Source organism: Mustela nigripes, chromosome 3, assembly GCF_022355385.1.
Source record: "Mustela nigripes isolate SB6536 chromosome 3, MUSNIG.SB6536, whole genome shotgun sequence".
NCBI classification, from domain to species: Eukaryota; Metazoa; Chordata; class Mammalia; order Carnivora; family Mustelidae; genus Mustela; species Mustela nigripes.
This window is the reverse complement of record NC_081559.1, coordinates 156,099,359-156,119,287: the sequence shown is the minus strand read 5'-3', so window position 1 is coordinate 156,119,287 and position 19,929 is coordinate 156,099,359. Positions and strand designations below refer to the sequence as shown.

At 39.2% G+C, this 19,929-nt stretch overlaps 1 protein-coding gene across 2 annotated transcripts in view; it reads left to right on the top strand.

The window, feature by feature from the left end:
- The first annotated feature begins 458 nt into the window (after positions 1 to 458).
- Positions 459 to 19,929, top strand: part of RAD54B (RAD54 homolog B) — a 98,016-nt gene continuing 78,545 nt past the window's right edge. For both annotated transcript variants that reach the window (XM_059394866.1, XM_059394865.1), the window contains exons 1-3: positions 459 to 564; positions 1,353 to 1,500; positions 19,240 to 19,408. In XM_059394866.1, the coding sequence (XP_059250849.1) occupies positions 1,369 to 1,500; positions 19,240 to 19,408 (301 nt within the window). In that variant the 5' untranslated portion in view covers positions 459 to 564; positions 1,353 to 1,368. The remainder of the gene's footprint in view (positions 565 to 1,352; positions 1,501 to 19,239; positions 19,409 to 19,929) is intronic.

Here is a 19,929-nt window from a genome sequence, read left to right as displayed (position 1 = left end):
CTTAGATTTAAGTATACATCATATGTTCTAAAATGAGGTCTGTATCAGCACCTACAGAATGTGACAATAGGCAACAAACCAACAAACAAAAGCAAATATTTTTCCAAGTAAATACTTTTTTTTAATTCAAAAAAAAGTATTATTTTTTTAAATTAACATACAATGTATTATTTGCCACAGGGGTCAATGGTCACGCTTACACACCTCACAGCACTCACCATAGCACATACCCTCCCTAATGTCCATAACCCAACCATCCTCCCCATGCCCCCCTCCTCCCCAACCCTCAGTTTGTTTTGTGAGATTAAGAGTAATTGAATCATAAATCTGAATGTAACTACAGGCTTAAAGGGAAACGCAGAGACATGCGCAGTTAAGGTCGTCCAATCAGAGTCGGGCTAGCCCGAGCGAGGCGCAACCACTGAAAGATAGTGCGCATGCGCGGTTGGCTCTTCTGCTATAGGCTGCGCCAAGGCGGGAGCCTTAACCTCCTCCGGTGGTGAGGGGTTGCCTGTCTACCCGAGTTTTCTCTCAGGGCGCTCGGCCTTTGTCGGATCTTTGCGGGTAAGTCCTTGGAGGGGAAGCCTTGTGAGGCTGGGCAGCCTGTGGGGTCGTGCGGGACAATGTAGGGAGAGGCGCCGGAGCAGGCCTCTGGGAGAGGAGGGAAGGGAGGCGGTGGAAAGGCGCGGGCAGCGGGGGATGGCTACTTGAAGTGTGAGGGACGTCTTCGCGGTTCGCCCCGGGGTGGCTGGTGCGGAGGCTGGCGGTAGGGGTGCGTTTGTGGTGGGAAGGTCCCAGGGAGAGGAGACTATGGGCAGTGGTCTCTCAGCGGTCCGCCGGCTTTTCTTCTGTGGTGCTTGGGCTTGCACCAGGACTAATCTACATTATCCTGCACGGTATTAGCCGGTTAATTAATAGGTGATGTCTGTAGGCACATTTAGCGGGGTCACGAAGTCGAAGGAGCGACTTAAGTCACGGAGTGTGACCGCTACTTACGGTAGTTGGAAGCGGAAAAAGCAGGTCTGTTGCTGGTTCTTGGCTGTTTTATTTATGTTCTTGCTCCCTCCCAGTTTAATGGTTGCACCCTTCAGAGACTACATTATCATTAATCTATTGTATTATCAGAATCTATATGTTCCAGTTTACCCGTTCAACTTAAGCCTTAGATTCTTTTCAGTAACCCATTGTGATGAAAATAAAATCTCACTGGCTTCGAAACTTGTTTTCTAAGGTTTCTTACAGGTTTATTTTCTTATATTTTTTAAAGATATGGTTGTAGTGATGAGTTGTTTTCAAGTTTGGAGTTAATTCTATCAGATTCATGGGTGATTTCTGTTTTGGGTATTTTTTAGGTCAGTCCTGCTGAATATGAGACGATCTGCCGCACCAAGTCAGTTGCAGGGGAATCCCTTCAAAAAACTAAAATTTATACCACCAGGGAGAAGTAATCCAAGTCTAAATGAAGAGAATACAAAGAGTCCAGATGTAAAATTACTTGAGGTAAAAAAAAAAAAAAGACGTAATATAGAGAAGCATGCATTTTTAAAAAAAAACATGTCATTTAAGAGATTAATAGCGCTTACTGCCTGAAGGAATTTTTAGTATCTTTAACAAAGTTTTCCAAAAACCTTAGTGTAATCATTACACACACACATATACACACACGTATGTGTGTATATGTGTGTGTGTGTATGTGTATATATATTATATATACATATATATATATTATATATATATATATACACATACACACACACACATACATGTATATATATATATATTTTAAGGGAATGACTTGCTGTTGGATCTATGGGATAAATGTCTGTTAACAGTAAAAAATACCTCTGTGAGGGACAAGGTGGATATTCTTGTAAAAATAAATTGTTTTAATCAGTGTTCTTTTTAAAGTTACCACATAAGTGAAAACTTTAGATAAGGGGCACCTGGTTGGCTCAGTTGGAAGAGCATGTGACTCGATCTGGGGTTATGAGTTCAAAGCCCCACATTGGGTGTAGAGATTACTTAAAAATAAAATCTTGTGGCTTGGACTAGAGGGCATTATGCTAAGCGAAATAAGTCAGGGAAAGACAAATACCACATGATTTCACTCATATGTGGAATTTAAGAAACAAAACAGATTAACATAGGGGAAGGGAAGGAAAAATAAGATAAAAACAGGGAGTCTCTCATAAGAGACTTTTTTTTTTTAAGATTTTATTTATTTATCAGAGAGGGGGTGGAGAGAGCGAGTACAGGCAGACAGAATGGCAGTCAGAGGGAGAAGCAGGCTCCCTGCTGAGCAAGGAGCCCGATGTGGGACTCGATCCCAGGACGCTGGGATCATGACCTGAGCCGAAGGCAGCTGCTTAACCAACTGAGCCACCCAGGCCTCCCTCATAAGAGACTTTTAACTATAGGGAACAAACTGAGGGTTGCTGGAGGGGAGATGGGTGGACGGATGTGGTAATTTTGTGATGAGCATTAAGGGGGGGTGCTTGATGTCATGAGTACTGGGTATTATATGCATCTGATAAATCACTAAATCTACCCTTGAAACCAATAGTATATGTTAACTAAATTAAATTTAAATAAAACATTAAAAATAAAATCTTAAAAGAAACTTTAGATAAGGTGATTTAAGGAGTAAATGTATTTGAGTAATTTGTATCACAATTCTGGACATTTCCTTTTTTAAAAAGATATTATTTAATTAAATTAATTTATTTTGAAAGATTTTATTTATTTATTAATTTATTAAAGATTTTATTTATTTGACAGAGAGAGAGACAGATCACAAGTAGGCAGAGAGGCAGGCAGGGGGTGGGGGTGGGGAAGCAGGAGGCCCCCTGTTGAGCAGAGAGCCCGACATGGGGCTCGAACCCAGGACCCTGAGATCATGACCTGAGCCGAAGGCAGAGTCTTAACCCCCTGAGGCACCCAGGCACCCTGAAAGATTTTATTTATTTATTCGAGAGAGATCACAAGTAGGTAGAGAAGCAGGCATAGAGAGAGGGGGAAGCTGACTCCCTGCTGAGCAGAGAGCCTGATGTGGGGCTCCATCCCAGGACCCTGGGATCATGACCTGAATAGAGGCTTTAACCCACTGAGCCACCCAGGTACCCCTAAAGATTTTTTTTTTTAAAGATTTTATTTATTTGACAGAGAGATATCACAAGCAGATGGAGAGACAGGCAGAGAGAGAGAGAGAGAGAGAGAAGCAGGCTCCCTGCTGAGCAGAGAGCCCGATATGGGACTCGATCCCAGGACCCTGAGATCATGACCCGAGCCGAAGGCAGAGGCTTAACCCACTGAGCCACCCAGGTGCCCACCCCTAAAGATTTTATTTTATTTTTTAAGTAATCTCTACACCCACTGTGGGGCTTGAACTCACAAATCTAAGATCAAGAGTTGCATGCTCCACTGACTGAACCAGCCAGTTTGCCCCTGTTTCCTTAAATTTTTATCTATAAAAAGTAAATGCTTAAAGTAGTTGCCCACCCCCATTTTTTTTTTAAAGATTTTATTTATTTGTTTGAAAGAGAGAGGGAACACAAGCAGGGGAAATGGGAGAGGGAGAAACAGGCTTCCCACTGAGCTGGGAGCACAGTTTGGGGCTGGATACCAGGACCCTGGGATCATGACCTACGCCAAAGGCAGATGCTCAATAACTGAACCACCCAGGCGCCCCACCCCCGCCGCACCCTTTTTCTTTTTCTTTTTAAAGATTTTATTTATTTATTTAACAGAGAGAGACACAGCGAGAAAGTGAACACAAGCAGGGGGAGTGGGAGAGGGAGAAGCAGCGTCCCCCTCCCTTGCCCCCCGCCAAGCAGGGAGCCAGGAGCCTGTTGCGGGGCTCCATCCCAGTACCCTGGGACCACAACCTGACCGGAAGGCAGATGACCAAGGACTGAACCACCCAGGTGCCCCCCGCACCTTTTTTTTTTTTTTTTTTTTAAATTAAGCTCTATGTCCAATGTGAGGCTTGAATTCATGAACTCAAGATGAAGAGTCGTGTTCTCCACTGACTGAGCTAGCCAGGTACTCCTAAAACAGTCTTGTTTTTTTTTTTTTTTTTTTTAAGATTTATGTATTTATTTATTTGACAGGCAGAGATCACAAGTAGGCAGAGAGGCAGGCAGAGAGAGAGAGGAGGAAGCAGGCTTCTGGCTGAGCAGAAAGCCCAATGCAGGCCTTGATCCCAGGACCCTGGGATCATGACCCGAGCCTAAGGCAGAGGCTTAACCCACTGAGCCACCCAGGCTCCCCCGCAGTCTTGTTTTTTACTACGAAAAAAAAGGATTGTTTTGGTTTTCTAAGACCAAAGGTCTTATTTATATAGATGATATACAAAGGTATTAGAAGGTATATAAAATTGGCAATCCACGTTTCCTCTGCTCTACAGTTTTCTGAACCATTCATGGTATGGGGATTAAAGTCTTACAAATTCTTTTTCCCTCTCCGTTTTGGTTGTTGCAGTTGACATACAATATTATATTTCTGATGTACAACATAGTGATCTGACAGTTACATATGGTATGTCATGCTTATATGTAGTCACCATCTGTCAGCAGATTTTTTTCCTTTTTTTATTGTTGTAAAATATAACAAAATTTGCTATTTTACCATTTTTAAGTTTGCAAAATAAGTGGCAGTAATTATATTCACACTGTTGTACAGGGATCACTACTATTTTCATTTGGAAACTTTTTCATTACCCCAGACAAACCCTGTAACCACCATTGAACAGTAATTCCCTATTTCCTCCTTCACCCACGCCCTTGTAAACATATATTACTTTCTCTCTTCATAAATTTGACTTCTAGTTACCTTATATAAGTGGAATCATATAATATTTGCCCTTCTGTTTCTGGCTTATTTCACTTAGCATAGTATTTTCAAGGTTCATCTGTGTTGTAGTATGTGTCAGAACTTCATAACTTTGTATGGTTGAATCACATTTCTATGTATACACTATAGTTTAGTTATCTATTCTTTGTTTTTGTTTTTTTTTTTAATCCATTCATTTTTTGATGGATGCTTGGATTTTCACTTTTTGGCTATTGTGAATAGTGCTGTTATGAGTGTGGGCATGCAAGTTTCTGTTTAAGTCCCTATGTTCATTTTTCTAGGACTGGAATTGCTGGGTCATATAGTAATTCTACATTTAACTTTTTGAAGAACTACCAAAATGTTTTTGACAACTGCTGTTGCACTCTTTTACATTCCCACCAGCAATGCGTGAGGGTTCCAGTTTTTCTATATTCTCAACAACACTTGTTACGTTCTTTCTTTCTTTTTTTTTTTTTTTTAAAGATTTTATGTATTTATTTGACAGAGAGGGATCACAAGTAAGCAGAGAGGCAGGCAGAGAGAGAGGAAGGGAAGCAGGCTCCCCGCCGAGCAGAGAGCCCGATGCGGGACTCGATCCCAGGACCCCTGAGATCATGACCCGAGCCAAAGGCAGTGGCGTAACCCACTGAGCCACCCAGGCGCCCCACTTGTTACTTTCTATTTTGTTTAGTTTTTATTGTAGATATCCTAGAAGATATGAGTGGTTTTTCATTGTGGTTTTGATTTGCAACTCTTATGAATAGTGATGCTAAGAATCCTTTCATGTGCTATTGCCTATCTGTATATCTTCTTTGGAGAAATATCTATTCAAGTTCTTTGCCCGTTTTTTTTTTTTTTTTAACAATTTTATTTATTTGAGAGAGAGACAGAGAGAGCATGAAAGGGGAGAAGGTCGAAGGTCAGAGGGAGAAGCAGACTCCCTGCAGAGCTAGGAGCCTGATGCGGGAGTTGATTCCTGGTCTCTGGGATCACAACCTGAGCCAAAGGCAATTACTTAACCAGCTTAGCCAACCAAGTGCTCTTTGCCCGTTTTTTTTTTTTTTTTTAAGATTATTTATTTATTTATTTATTTGACAGATAGAGAGCACAAGTAGGCAGAGCAGCAGGGAGAGGGAGAAGCAGGCTCTCTGTTGAGCTCAGAGCCTGATGTGGGGCTCTATCCCAGGACCGTGGGATCATGACCTGAGCCAAAAGCAGCTGCTCCACTTAACTGAGCTACCTAGGTGCCCCCCACTCTTTGCCTGGTTTTTAATGGATTGTTTTAATTGATTGTCTTTTTGTTGTTAAAAGGATCTGCTGGTTTTTAACTCTGCTTTTTTGGTCTGTGTGTGTTTGTTTTAGCCTACATTTCTTTCTTTCCTTTTTTTTTTTCTTAAGATTTTATTTATTTATTTGACAAAGACACAGAGAGAGAGGGAACACAGCAGGGGGAGTGGGAGAGGGAAAAGCAGGCTTCCTGCTCAGCAGGGAGCCTCATATGGGGCTCAATCTCAGGACCCTGGAATCATGACCCAAGCTTAAGGCAGATGGGTAATGACTGAGCCACCCAGGCACCCCACCCCAGTTTTAGCCTACATTTCTTTAGAATTCTGGCCATGATGTAAGATGAAAGTACAAGTTTCTGTTTTTTAGTAAGATTTATTTTTTTGTTTTATTTTTAATTATTTTCTTTTTTCCTTTTTTAAATTATTTTAAAAAAAGATTTTATTTATTTATTTTGAGAAAGAGAGAGTGTGCATAAGTGGGGGAACAGAAGGGTGGAGGAGAGGGTGAAGGAGAGGGAGAAGCAGAACCCCGCTGAGCAAGTAGCCTGATGTGGGGCTCGATCCTAGTACCCCAGGATTACGACCTGAGCTGAAGGCAGATGCTCAATGACTGAGCCACCCAGGTGCCCCTATTTTTTATTTTTTCATTTTTTAAAAGATTTTATTTATTTAAGAGAGAGAAAAAGCAAGAACAAGTCTGGGGGAGGGGAAGAAGGACAGAGGGAGAAGCAGGGTCCCTGCTGAGCAGGGGGCCCACTGTGGGACTTGATCCCAGGATGCTGGGATCATGACCTGAGCTGAAAGCAGGTACTTAACTGAGCCACCCAAGCATCCCAAGGTATCTTTTCTTGTTTTTTATTTTTAGTTTAGTTTTTTTTAATGATTTTATTTATTTATTTGACAGAGATCACAAGTATGCGGATAGGCAGGCAGAGAGGGGGGTAAGCAGGCTCCCTTCTGAGCAGAGAGCCCTATGCTGGGTTCCATCCCAGGACCCTGGGATCATGACCTGAGCCGAAGGCAGAGGCTTAACCCACTGAGCCACCCAGGTGCCCCTCAAGGTTTCTTTTTTTAAAGATTTTATTCAAGGTTTCTTTTTTTAAAAACAGCTTTAATTAGATACAATTCACATACCATAAAATTAATTGGTCTTTATTATATTCACAGTTTTACAGTGATCACCAAGGTCCATTTTAGAACATTTTCATCATTCCAGAAAGAAACCTCATATATATTACCAGTTATTCTCCATTTTTCTCCAAGTCTTTCAGCCCTTTGCAACCACTAATCTTTTTTTTGGTCTCTGTAGATTTGTCTCTTGGGGAAGTTCATATAAATAGAATCATACATTTATACTTGTAGCTTTTTGTGACTGACTTTTTCCAGTAAGCATAATGTATTCAAGGCTCACCCTTGGTTTAGTATGTATCAATAATTTTATTTCTTTTTATTGCCAAATTTATTAATTTTCTGTTGCTTCTATTAACAAGTCACCACAAATTTAGTGGCTTAAAAAAACACAAATCTGTTATAATTCTGTAGGTCAGAAGTCCAAAATAGGTCTCACCGGGCTAAGATCTATGTGTTGGTATATAAAACCCAAAAGACTCCATGAAAAATGGCTAGAACTGATACATAAATTCGGCCAAGTTGCAGGATATAAAATCAATGTACAGAAATCTGATGCATTTCTATACACCAATAATGAAGTAGCAGAAAGAGAAATCAAGGAATCCATCCCATTTACAATTGTACCAAAAACCATAGCCTACCTAGGAATAAACCTAAGCAAAAAGATAAAAGATCTCTACATTGAGATCTATAGAAGACTTTTGAAAGAAATTGAAGACACAAAGAAATGGAGAATTATTCCATGCTTATGGATTGAAAGAACAAATATTGTTAAAATGTCTATTCTGTCTACACATTTAGGGCAATCTTTATCAAAATAACACCAGCATTTTTCACAAAGTTAGAACAAATAGTTCTAAAATTTGTATGGAACTAGAAAAGACCCTGAGTAGCCAAGGTATTGTTTAAAAAGATAAACCAAAGCTGGAGGTATCACAATTCCGGACTTCAAGCTGTATTACAAAGCTGTAATCATCAAGACAGTTTGTTATTGGCACAAAAACAAACACTTTGATCATTGCAACAGAATAGAGAACCTAGAAATGAGAGAGAACCACAACTCTATGGTCAACTAATCTTCAACAAAGCGGGAAAGAATATCCATTGGAAAAAAGACAGTTTCTTTAACCTGGTGTTCAGAAAACTGGACAACACCAACAATATGCAAAAGAGTGAAATGGGACCACTTTTTTACACCATACACAAAAATAAATTCAAGATGGTGAAAAACCTAAATGTGAGACACGAATCCATCAAAATCCTAGAAAAGAACCCAAGCAACAACCTCTTTGACTTCTGCAATATCAATTTCTCTAGAGGCAAGGGAAATAAAAGCAAAAATGAACTATTGGGACTTTGTCAACATGAAAAGCTTCTGCACAGCAAAGGATACAATCAATGAAACTAAAAACAACCTATGGAATGGGAGAAGATACTTGCAAAAGGTGGTGTGGTGGCAGAACTGCATGCATTCATTTAGGGGAGAAGCTGTTTCCTTTGCCTTTTTTAGGTTCAGTAGTCCACCTGCATTTTATTTTTTCCCTTTTATTTTCAAAGCCAGTAATGACAGTTTCAGTTCCCATGTTATTATGTCTCTGGTTCCCTCAGACTGGGAATCATTTGATTAGACTGGGCCAACCTGGGTAAACCAGGACAGTCTCCATTTCAGGAGAGATTACTTTAAGCACATCTTAATCACATCTACAAAATTCTTTTGCCTTTCTTTTAACATATTCACAGGTTCTGGGGATTAGTATAGACATCTTTGGGAAGCATTGTTCTGCCTACCTTACTGTATAATGTTGTATTAGTATGCTACATTTTATTTATCAGTCAGTTAACAGGCATTTGGATTGTTTCCACTTTTCAAATTATGAGTTAATAATGCTTGTGAACATTTGTGTACAAGTTTTTGTGTAGACATGTGTTTTCATTTTTCTTGGGTACATTCCTAGGTATGGAATTGCTGGATCATGTAACTCTGTGTTTAACCTTTCATTGATTAACTGCTGTACTCTTTGCCAAGGTGGCTGCCATATTTTTGTTCCTGCTATCAATGTATGAGGGTTTCAATTTCTCCACATCTTTGTCAACACTTACTCTTATCTTTTTGATTGTAGTCTACTAGTGGGTGAAGTAGTATCTCATTTGTGGTATTGATTTGTGCATCACTGGTGGCTAATGTTGTTGAGCATCTTTACATGTGCTTATTGGCCATTTGGATATCTTCTTTGGACTATTCAGATCCTTTGAACTTTGAGTGTTTTTTAAAAGATTTATTCATTTATTTTAGAGAGCAGGGAAGGGCGGGGTGGGAGGGGAGAGAGAGAGAGAGATTTTCCAGCAGACTCCATTCTGAACGTAGATCCCAGTGTGGGGCTTGATCCCAGGATCCTGAGATCATGACCTGAGTCAAAAGCAAGAGTTGGATGTTTAACTGAGCCACCCAGGTGCCCCTAGATCCTTTGACCTTTGTAACATTGTATTATTTACTTTTTGTTAGAGTTGTAAGAGTTTTTCTTTTTTAAGATATTTTAAAAATTTAACTTAAATTTAATTTTAATTTTTTTTATTAATCCCTACATCTAACATGGGGCTTGAATTCACAACCCTGAGATCATAAGTCCCATGCTTCATTAACTGAGCCAACCAGGCACCCCAAGAGTGCTATTTAAAAAATATATTTTAGGGGTCCTGGGTGGTTCAGTCATTGGGCATCTGCCTTCGGCTCAAGTCATGATCCCAGGGTCCTGGGATTGAGCCCCACATCTGGCTTCCTGCTCAGTGGAAAGCCTGCTTCTCTTCTTCCACTCTCCCTGCTTGTGTTCCCTCTCTTGCTGTCTCTATCTGTCAAATAAATAAATAAAAATCTTAAAAAAAAATAATACATATATATATTTAGCTACAGGTCCCTTAGATATACTATTTGCAAATATTTTCTCCCATTCTGTTGATTATTTACTTTCTTGATAGTATCATTTGTAGCACAGAAGTTTTAAATTTGATTAAGTCCAATTTATCTAATTTTTTTGGTGTTGGTACTTATGATTTTGGTATTTTATTTAAGAAGGTCATGAAGAGTTACGCCTGTATCTGATTTTATTAATTGATTTATTTTTTAGAGAGGGAGAGGTGGTAGAGGGAGAGAGAGAGAGAAAGAGAATCTTAAGCAGGCTCCACTCCCAGACATGGGACTCAATCTGTGACCCTGAGATTAAGACCTGAGCTGAAACCAAGAGTCGGATGCTTAACAAACTGAGCCACCCAAGCAGCCCTGTATTTTATTTATTTTTAAAATTAATTTGTTTTTTTGGTGTGCCTAGTTGGCTCAGTCAGTAAACATGTGATTGTTGATGAGTCGTGAGTTTGAACCCCATGTTGGATGTAGAGAATTACTTAAAAATCTTAAAACAAACTAATTTGTTTTTTTATTGAGGTGTGATTGACATACAGCATTATATTCAGGTATACAACATAATGGTTTGATATTTGTAGATATTATGAAATGATTACTATAATAAGTGTAATTATCATCTGTCACTGTACATACAGAATTTTTCCCCCTTGTCTCATGTATTCTAAGAATTTTGTAGTTCTTACATTTTAGTCTGTCCCATTTTTGAGTTCATTTTTGTATGTGGTGTGAGGTAGGGGTCCAACTTCATTCTTTTGTACGTGGATACTGTGTTGTTCCAGGATGTTAAAAAGGTTCTTCTTTAACCATTAATCATTTTGATACCATTGTCTTAAGGTTTATTTTTTGATGTAGTTTCTAAGGACTAATTTGAGAGCAAAACCATTGATTTACTCTTTTCTTCTTTTAATTCTATCAGGAAACTAAATCGTTATTTTTAAAAACTAGGCATTTTTGAAATAGGCATTTTTGAAATTGTACAGCTGTTTTAAGCAAGGCAACTTGAGAAGCCTTAGCAGTTCACTCTAGTAAACTTCTCCTTAGTCTAGCCCATTCCTAAATTTTTGTTCTTAAATTATTTCTCATCTTAGATGAAAATAATATTGTTTTGATAACTTCGGGGGTTTTTATTTCTTTGGTCTGATACAAAATCTGGAACAAAAATGAGTGTCAAAATAAATATGCTAATTGAATTATACAGGAGTCTCAATCTATATTAGTATAAGTAAAATATATGGGGAGAAGAGTAAGCTAAGATCTTAAAGTGGAATGCTAAATCATAATAATGGAAGTGATGGTGTTAGAAGATATCAGTGGATGCCCTAAGTTACAAAGAAATAGATCTTAAAAGTTCTCATCACAAGAAGAAAAATTTTGTAACTGTGTATGGTGATGGATTTAACTAAACTTATTATGATGATCAGGTTGCCATGTATACAAATACTGAATCATTACTGTTGTACATCTGAAACTAATGTTTTATGTCAATTAAACTCAATTAAAAAAATATAGGGATATCTTTAAGCCAGGGCTGAAGAGAAAACTGCTTTTGATATTCCAATTAAAGGAGCTTGTTAGCACACAACAATATTTGCTTATGAATTATTTCTGGGGATAAAAGAGGGCTTTTATTTTTTATTTATTTTTATTTTTTTATAAACATATAATGTATTATTAGCCCCAGGGGTACAGGTCTGTGAATCGCCAGATTTACACACTTCACAGCACTCACCATATCACATACCCTCCTAAAAGAGGGCTTTTATTTTTTTTTATTTTTATTTTTTTTAAAGATTTTATTTATTTGAGAGAGAGTTATTGAGAGAGATCACAAGCAGGCAGAGAGGCAGACAGAGAGAGAGGAAGAAGCAGGCTCCCTGCTGAGCAGAGAGCCCGATGCGGGGCTCGATCCCAGGACTCCCGAGTTCATGACCTGAGCCGAAGGCAGCGGCTTAACCCGCTGAGCCACCCAGGCGCCCCTAAAAGAGGGCTTTTAAGTTGCATATTTGTTATATGGGAACACTTACCCACCTACAATATACTAGGATTTTAAAATGGAATGAAGACATTTAATATTAGTGCACTCTATAACAAAGAGTTTACATATTAGTTCTCAATCCATGGAACAGAATCTGTAATTCTTAAAACAATTTAAGGGACTGGTCAGTATGAACTCTAGAAGGAAGTTTGAGAACCATAAATGTCACTACTTCCTAGATGCATGGACATTGGCTGGAACCACTTATGTTCCTACTCACCTGTCTTGCTTTCTGCAGCAGTTGTTGGCATTAGACAGTCATTTGTGTTGTGAAAAAAAAAAAAAAAAATTCAGTAGATACCAAAACTAGTGGGTGAATGTTTAAGTAAATAGTATATATATATACACACACATATATATATGTGTGTACACACACACACACACACGCACACACACACACCTTAATCTAGTTAATTACTTTTTTAAAAAAGATTTTTATTTATTTATTTATTTATTTGATAGAGAGATCACAAGTAGATGGAGAGGCAGGCAGAGAGAGAAAGGGAAGCAGGCTCCCTGCCGAGCAGAGAGCCCGATGCGGAACTCGATCCCAGGACCCTGAGATCATGACCTGAGCCGAAGGCAGCGGCTTAACCCACTGAGCCACCCAGGCGCCCCTAGTTAATTACTTTTTTAAAAGTAGGCCCCACACCCAGTATGGAGCCCAGCATGGTGCTTGAACTCACGACCTAGAGATCAGGACCTGAACTGAGATCCAGACTCGGGCACTTAATTGAGTTACCCAAGCTCCCCAGGTTATTTGAATAGACTCAACCATCTCCTCACTATATATTTTTTAAAAATTACAAAGGGAAAAATACTGACTTTCCAGGGAAACTAAGCAGATACTACTTTTATCTAGTATATACTTACAGTAATGGGACAAATGGATACTATATGCGTCTTGATATGACGAACTATGGTATTTCTGTCCAAATGGCATAACCTGAAGCTAATTATAAGGAAACACGAGACAGTCCATATTGGGACATTCTAGGAAATAATTGGCCTATACTCTTTAAAAGTGTCAAAGTCCCGGGGCGCCTGGGTGGCTCAGTGGGTTAATGCCTCTGCCTTCAGCTCAGGTCATAATCTCAGGGTCCTGAGATCGAGCCCCGCATCGGGCTCTCTGCTCAGCAGGGAGCCTGCTTCCCCCCCCCCCCTCTGCCTGCCTCTCTGCTTCCTTGTGATTTGTCTGTCAAATAAATAAATAAAATCTTTAAAAAAAAAAAAAGTGTCAAAGTCCCAAAAGACAAGTAAAGGTTAAGGAATTATTCTAGATTAGAGACTACAGAAATATGCTTACTAGATGTAATATGTCATCTGGGATTGGATCCTGGCTTAGGGAAAACACTATAAATGATAATATTGGAAAAAATGACTGAATTTGAATATGGACTGTGGGTTAAATAATATACCAATAAGAAATCCTGATCTTGATAATTTTACTGTGATTGTGGAAGAGTGACTTTGCTCTTTGTAAACACATCTTGAAATATTTAGAGGTAAAGGAGCACAGTTGTCTCCAGTTTAATCTCAGATATTGACATATACAGACAAGCAGAGTCATGCAGTGGAAGTGTGCTGGGCCCAAAACACATATAGACAGACACACAAAGAATGAAAGGGAGGAAAGGAAAACAAATGAAGCAAAATGTAAACAAATGGTAAATCTTGGCAAATGTCATCTAGGATTTCCTTGTATTTATTTCTATAATGTTTCTTTAAGTTTGAAATTATGTAAAAGTAAAATTATGGTGTTCATTAGTATATTACTATGACTTACTGTAAAATCTTACAAGATAGGTTTTTTGAATGCCTCTGAAATTTATTTTAATAAGTATTTATAGGGATATGACAACTGTGTCTGTTATTGTGAGTTATATTTAAAAGATTCAGGGGTGTCAGGGTGGCTCAGTGGTTGAATGACTGACTATTGATTTTGGCTCAGGTCATGATCTCAGGGTCAAGCCTGCATTGGGCTCCCTGCTCAGTGGGTGTCTTCTTGGGATGCTCTCTCTCCCTCTACCCCCATTTGCATGCACATGCTCTCTCTCAAATCTTAAAAGAAAACAATTAGGGCGCCTGGTTGGCTCAGTGGGTTAAGCCGCTGCCTTCGGCTCAGGTCATGATCTCAGGGTCCTGGGATCGAGTCCCACATCGGGCTCTCTGCTCAGCAGGGAGCCTGCTTCCTCCTCTCTCTGTCTGCCTGCCTCTCTGCCTACTTGTAATCTCTCTCTGTCAAATAAATAAATAAAATCTTTAAAAAAAAAAAAACAATTAAACATAGTCTGGTAGGCAGAAAAATGGACTTCCAAAAACATCCATATTTTAATCCTGTGAATATGTTACCTTATATGGCAAAAGGAAGTGAGACTAAGTCATTTTAATGTTAAAGATTGGGAGGTTATCCTGGATTATCTGGAAGTGCTTAATAAGAGGGAGACAGAACAGAGTGTTAGATGTGGTTAGGGAAGAGGGTCAGAGAGATGCAGAGTAGCTGGCTTTGAGGATAGGGGAAGGGGACCACAAGCCAAAAAATGACTTAGAAGTCTGCAAAGACAAGGAAATGTATTCTCTCCAGAGCTTCCAGAAAGGGGTGCATCCCTACTGATCACCTTGATTTTAGCCCAGTAAGACCCAAGTTAGAGTTCTTACATACAGAATTACAAAATGATAATTTTGCATTGCCTTAAGCCACTAAATTTGTGGTAGCTTTTTACAACAGCAATAGAAAACAAATACATATACAAAAATAGAGAAAATAGTTTATATAAAAAAACCCTATGTACCTTCAACAGATGTCAATTCATGACCAATCTTATTTCATTTTTACTTCTTCAACTTCCTGCCCAATTCCTCCCTACTCATTTTTTTTAAGTTTTTATTTTATTTTTAAAGATTTTTAAAAAGATTTTATTTATTTATTTGACAGACAGAGATCATAAGTAAGCAGAGAGGGAAGTAGAGGGAGGGGGGAAGCAGTCTCCCCACTGAGCAGAGAGCCTGATGCGGGGCTTGATCCCAGGACCCTGAGATCATGACCTGAACTGAAAGCAGAGGCTTTAACCCACTGAGCCACCCAGATGCCCCAAAGATTTTGTTTTTAAGTAATCTCTACATCCAACATGGGGCTTGAATTTACAACCCTGAGATTGAGAGTTGCGTGCTTTGCTGAATGAGCCAGCCAGGTGCCCCTTGTGTTTTATTTTATTTTTTAAAGATTTTATTTATTTATTTATTTGTGAGAGAGAGAGAGAGCATGCACAAGCAGGCAGAGGTGGAGAGAGAAGCAGACTCCCTGCCAAGCAAGGAACCTGATGCAGGACCCTGAGATCATGACCTGAGCCGAAGGCAGTGGCTTAAGCAACTGAGCCGCCCAGGCGTCCCTGTGTTTTTATTTTAATCACTCAGTGCTCATCATGACATATACTCCTTAATCTCCATCTCCTATTTTAAACCCATCCCTCTATATCTCCCCTCTGGTAACAGTTTGTTCTCTATGGTTCAGGGTCTGTTTCTTGGTTTTTCTCTTGCTCTTTTTATTCCCCTTTGCTCATTTTTTTCTTAAATTCCACATATGAGTGAAATCATATGATATTTGTCTTTCTCTAACTTATTTCACTTAGCTTTATACTCTCTGTCTCCATCCATGTCATTGCAAATGGCAAGATTTTATTCTTTTTCATGGCTGAATAATATTCCATGGATATACACAGATACTACATCATCTTTATCCATTCGTTAGTTGATAGACACTTGGGCTGCTTCCATATCCTGGCTATCATAAATAAGACTACTACAAACATGGGGGAGTACATGTATCCCTTTAAATTAATGTTTTTGTATTCTTTGGGTAAATACCTGGTAGTGCCATTGCTGGATCACAGGGTAGTTCTATTTTTAACTTTTTTCTTTTTTAAGATTTTATTTATTTGAGAGAGAGCGAGAGTATATGTGCGTGTGTGAGCATGGGGGGTGGGCAGAAGGAGAGGGAGAAGCAGAATCCCCACTGAGTGTGGACCCTAATGTTGGGCTTAATCCCAGGACCCCAAGATCATGACCTGAGCTGAAGGCCAGCCGCTTATCCAAATTTGCCACCTAGGCACCCCTGTTTTTAACTTTTTGAGGAACCTCCATACTGTTTTCCGTGGCTACACCAGTTTGCATTCCCACCAATAATGCAAGAGGGTTCCTTTTTCTCCATATCCTTGCCAACATCTTTTGTTTCTATGTTGTTGATTTTAGCTGTTCTGACAATTGTGAGGTGATAACTCATTGTAATTTTGATTTGCATTTCCCTGATGGTGAGTGATGATGAGTATCTTTTTCATGTGTCTGTTGGCCCTGTATGTCTTTGTTGGGGAAATGTTAGTTCATGCCTTTGTCCATTCTTTAATCGGAATACTTGTTTTTGGGGTATTGCATAAGTTTTTTATATATTTTGGATACTAAGCCTTTAATACATATGTCATTTGCAAATATCTTCTCCCATTCCATAGGTTGCCTTTTAGTTCTGTGGCTGTTTCCTTTGCTGTGGAGAAGCTTTTTATTTTGATTTAGTCCCAGTTTATTTTTGCTTCTGTTTCCCTTGCCTCAGGGGACTTATCTAGGAAAGAGTTCCTATGACCAATATCAGAGAAATTACTGCCTGTGCTATCTTCTAGGATTTTTATGGTTTCAGGTCTCACATTTAGGTCTTTTTTTTTTTTTTTTTTTAAAGATTTTATTTATTTATCAGAGAGAGAGAGAAGGGGAGAGAGCGAGCACAGGCAGACAGAATGGCAGGCAGAGGCAGAGGGAGAAGCAGGCTCCCTGCTGAGCAAGGAGCCCGATGTGGGACTCGATCCCAGGACGCTGGGATCATGACCTGAGCCGAAGGCAGCTGCTTAACCAACTGAGCCACCCAGGCGTCCCTCACATTTAGGTCTTTAATCCATTTTTGAGGTGGGGAGGGATAGAAGAAGAGGGAGAGAGAATCTTAAGCAGGCTCCATGCGCCGCATGGATCCCAGTGGGGGACTCAGTCTCACAACCCTGAGATGATGATGACGTGAGCTGAAATCAAGAGTCAGACACTTAACTGACTGAGCCATCCATGTGCCCCTCCGTGTTGAATTTCTTTTTGTGTATGGTGTAAGAAAGTGGTCCAATTTCATTTTTCTGCATGTTGCTGTCCAGTTTTCCCAATTCCATTTGTTGAAGAGACTGTCTTTTTCCCATTGAATATTCCTTCCTGCTTTGTTGAACATTAATTGACCATATAGTTAGGGGTTTTATGTCTGGATTTTCTATTCTGTTCCATTGATCTATGTGTCTTTTTTGGTGCCAGCACCATTACTGTTTTGATTACTACAGCTTTGTAATATAACCTGAAGTCTGGAATTGTGATGCCAACTTTGCTTTTCTTTTTCAAGATTAATTTGACTATTTGGGATCTTTTGTAGTTCCATACGAATTTTAGTGTTGTTTGTTCTAGTTCTGTGAAAAATGGTGTCAGTATTTGATAGGGATTGCATTAAACATGTAGATTACTTTGGGTAATATAGACATTTTAACAGTATTTGTTCTTCCAATCCATGGGTATGAAATGTTTTTCCATTTCTTTGTGTCCCCTTCAATTTCTTTCATAGCTTTTAGAGTACAGGTCTTTCACCTCTTTGGTTAGGTTTATCCTTAGGTATCTCATTATTTTTGGTGCAACATACTCATTATTTTGATGCCAATCCCAGGAATATCTTTTTATTTGTAAACAGTTTAATATTTGTCTCTGTAAAAAAACGCAGTGACAGTACCACTATCCCACATAAAAAATGGAGAATATTTAAGTATTGATTTTAATATTGAGAAACTTTGCAAAAGAGAGTGATTGTCTCTGAGAAATGGCATATTATGACATGTTTAAAAACTCTCCTGATATGTTGTGTAACATACACTATAATTATAAGCATAATTTTCATTCTGTTGTGTGTTTCAGCTTTTATAACATAATTAAAACTATTTATTTATTTTTTTAAAAAATATTTTATTTATTTATTTGACAGAGAGAGATCACAAGTAGACAGAGAGGCAGGCAGAGAGAGAGAGAGGGAAGCAGGTTCCCTGCTGAGCAGAGAGCTTGATGTGGGACTTGATCCCAGGACCCTGAGATCATGACCTGAGCCGAAGGCAGCGCCTTAACCCACTGAGCCACCCAGGTGTCCCTTAAAACTAGTTTAATAGTAAAAATTGGATTTTTTAATTTTTATTTTTTTAAAAAATAATTTATTTTTTAAAAGGTTTTATTTATTTATTTGAGAGAGAGTGAGAGAGCACAAGCAAAGGGAGGATCGGGGGGAGGGAGAAGCAGGTTCCCCATCAAGCAGGGAGCCTGATGAGGGGCTCGATCCAGGATCATGACCTGAGCCGAAGGCAGAGGCTTTAACCCACTGAGCCACTCAGGTGCCCCTAAAAATTGGGTTTTAAATTTATTTTATTTATTTATTTTTTTAAAAGATTTTATTTATTCATTTGACAGAGAGAGAAATCGCAGGTAGGCAGAGAGGCAGAGAGAGAGAAGGGAGGGAAGCAGGCTCCCTGCTGAGCAGAGAGCCCGATATGGGACTTGATACCAGGACCCTGAGATCATGACCTGAGCCAAAGGGAGAGGCTTAACCCACTGAGCCAACCAGGTGCCCCTAAATTTATTTTAAAATATCTATTCCCGGGGCGCCTGGGTGGCTCAGTGGGTTGAGCCGCTGCCTTCGGCTCAGGTCATGATCTCAGGGTCCTGGGATCGAGTCCCGCATCGGGCTCTCTGCTCGGCAGGGAGCCTGCTTCGCTCTCTCTCTCTCTCTCTGCCTGCCTCTCCATCTACTTGTGATTTCTCTCTGTCAAATGAATAAATAAAATCTAAAAAAAAAAAAATAAATAAAATATCTATTCCCTATTAAGATATGGAGAAACTGGTAGTTTATATTTTAAATTAGGAATCTGCTGTGTAAAAATATGGGAAATTAGATTTAATTTTTGCATAAAATATATCTTCTCTTCTTTTAGGCTGTTGCAAGTAAGAATACCTTTCTCCAGTTACAAAATAATCCCAGAATATGCAGTTCAAATCTGCCTACCGACGGAAGCGCTAGAGAAATTAATCATGGGCATAATAACAGTGGAAAACACTATTCTGAAGCATCTGTAATGGCAACGTTAGATCCACCTCATACAGGTAAGACTTCTTTTTATTGATTAGGTTTACACTTGACCAGTTGTAGTGTAGTATTATTTAAATTGACTGTTTCAAGAATGAATGTTATATTGAAGTGTTGTAAAACCTCTAGATTGTTGGCAATTCAGATTTTTTTGGTCATAATTTCTTTAGTGATTGGGTTAATAGCCATGTAGTTCAAATCTTCTACTTCATAATAGATATTTAAGACTGTTCATTGTGAACTTGTTGGTCAAGTATGGTATGTTCCTCAAGTACCAAAATAAAATCTGTTTAAAGATTTGTTAAAAAAGGGGCGCCTGGGTGGCTCAGTGGGTTAAGTCGCTGCCTTCGGCTCAGGTCATGATCTCAGGGTCCTGGGATCGAGTCCCGCATCGGGCTCTCTGCTCAGCAGGGAGCCTGCTTCCCTCTCTCTCTCTCTACCTGACTCTCCATCTACTTGTGATCTCTGTCAAATAAATAAATAAAATCTTTAAAAAAAAAAAAAAAGATTTGTTTATTTGACAGCCAGAGAGACCACA